At 34.9% G+C, this 1,692-nt stretch overlaps 1 protein-coding gene across 1 annotated transcript in view; it reads right to left on the bottom strand.

The window, feature by feature from the left end:
* LOC108976444 (transmembrane emp24 domain-containing protein bai) overlaps nucleotides 1–756 on the bottom strand; it is a 23,392-nt gene extending 22,636 nt beyond the window's left edge. Inside the window, exons 1-3 of the mRNA XM_018945547.1 lie at nucleotides 511–756; nucleotides 331–451; nucleotides 208–278 (exon numbers count right to left, since the gene is read on the bottom strand). Of these exons, the coding sequence (XP_018801092.1) occupies nucleotides 208–278; nucleotides 331–451; nucleotides 511–681 (363 nt within the window). The 5' untranslated portion in view covers nucleotides 682–756. The remainder of the gene's footprint in view (nucleotides 1–207; nucleotides 279–330; nucleotides 452–510) is intronic.
* Nucleotides 757–1,692: the final 936 nt, after the last annotated feature.

Raw genomic sequence — 1,692 nt, 5'->3', positions numbered from 1 at the left:
ACTAGATCAACTGCGAGTTTATTTTCATTTTTTCGCCAACCACGATACTTATTTCTCTGAATATGATCTTAGCAACTTCCTAACATATAACGGAACTTTTTTGCATACCGTTATACAAATGAAAACCTAATTCGGTGAATTTATTTTCAGAAAAGTAGTTTTGCTATGCAGTGGCTTAATTATGTGAGCACAAGTGTATATACTTACCCCTTCATAGCTTCTTGTCTCCACTCCTTTCTTAGTAACTAATTTAATTTCCTGCTCAATTCCTCTTTGATCTAAAAAATGTTTATATTAGCACATTGTACGTTTAATACTAATACTTCTTACGTGGCGGAACTTTTGAAATGAAGCAGATTTCGTAAGTTTCATAGACCTCAGACATGAAGGTGAATTTTCCTTTCGTAATGTGTTCACCTTTCGACAATATGTGTCCTTTGGTATCTCTAGCCTTAAAATTTTGAATTTATACACAAATAAAAAGTCAATATTTGTTAGCAGTCGACTTACAATGTAGTCAATCAACTGTCCAGGGACAGTGGTCACCTCATATTCTCCTTTTACCAGCTGGTTTGGTTGTATATCTTCCTTTAAACACTTTTGACCGTTTGGCTTTATATTAAACATCACACCTATAACAAGATTACAAGTGCTAAGTACAAGAAATAACCTTAAAAACATGTTTGCTAAATATTAAGGAAGTTTAGTGAGTTGGCGTTATTAATATGCCATAGTCAAAACCTATCGATTAGTTCAAATTCGATAAAACAACCTAACGACGGCAGCAACCAGTTACTAATAATTTCGACAAACAACTTTAGATTGCTGAAAAAGCGTATTGCTTTTAATATTGCCATAGATAAATTGATCATAATCTCTTTTCTTGCTCTCTGTCTTGTCAGCTGGCAGCGAACCCTGWTCTGTTTTCTGATCCGGCAACAAAACACGATCAGGGTGCCGTCAACCAGCAGTTAGTGAAAAAGGCGGGATGCCAGAAGAGCAGCGCTAAAACGAACTGCTAAAATTAATGCGTTGTTTAAGTTTTGTAAAATTAGATGTCAGTTGTTTGTAAAATTCTTTATACATATGGGTGATAAAGGCCTAATCGGGAGCCGAGTACCCAAAAACATGGGTAACGCGCTATTTGCATACCTCAGAGGTAATGTAGAAACTGCAAAATACCCAAAAGTTGCTTATAAAATGCCCAATTTAATATTTTTCATCAGTGGCATCGTTGGCAAATGTTATAAAAAATGCGAGTTTTAACAGCTCCCTCTCGAATCAAAGAGATTCGTATCAAGTTTTCTATGAAATTGTCAATGAGAGAGCAATATACATAATTTTAGCAATTGATTCTGAATTAATTTCATGCAAGCCATTCCTAGCAATGAGCTGCTATTATGGTGGTAGCAGAGAAGATCTATATAAAGAAGGTTCACGTTTCAAATATCGTAACTTTTCGACGGGGTACTCGGCAGAGATGATCCAGTCTCACCACAGACAAATTATAAGCGGGTTTCACTACGAAAATAGCAGAATTGAGCATTTTACTGTTAAATGAGAAAAATAATGCTAATTAAAATGTAAACAAATTTACGCCTAGAGATTCGTTTATTTTCTATGCGCAACCGACTCGGCACATACATAATGTATATACATTTGATCCGTATATATTTGGTATCAAATAAAAAT

The sequence above is a fragment of the Bactrocera latifrons genome, unplaced genomic scaffold, assembly GCF_001853355.1.
Source record: "Bactrocera latifrons isolate USDA-ARS-PBARC rearing strain unplaced genomic scaffold, ASM185335v1 scaffold_763, whole genome shotgun sequence".
Classification (NCBI taxonomy): domain Eukaryota; kingdom Metazoa; phylum Arthropoda; class Insecta; order Diptera; family Tephritidae; genus Bactrocera; species Bactrocera latifrons.
Note: the sequence above shows the minus strand (reverse complement) of the source record. Positions and strands in the feature narration are given on the sequence as shown.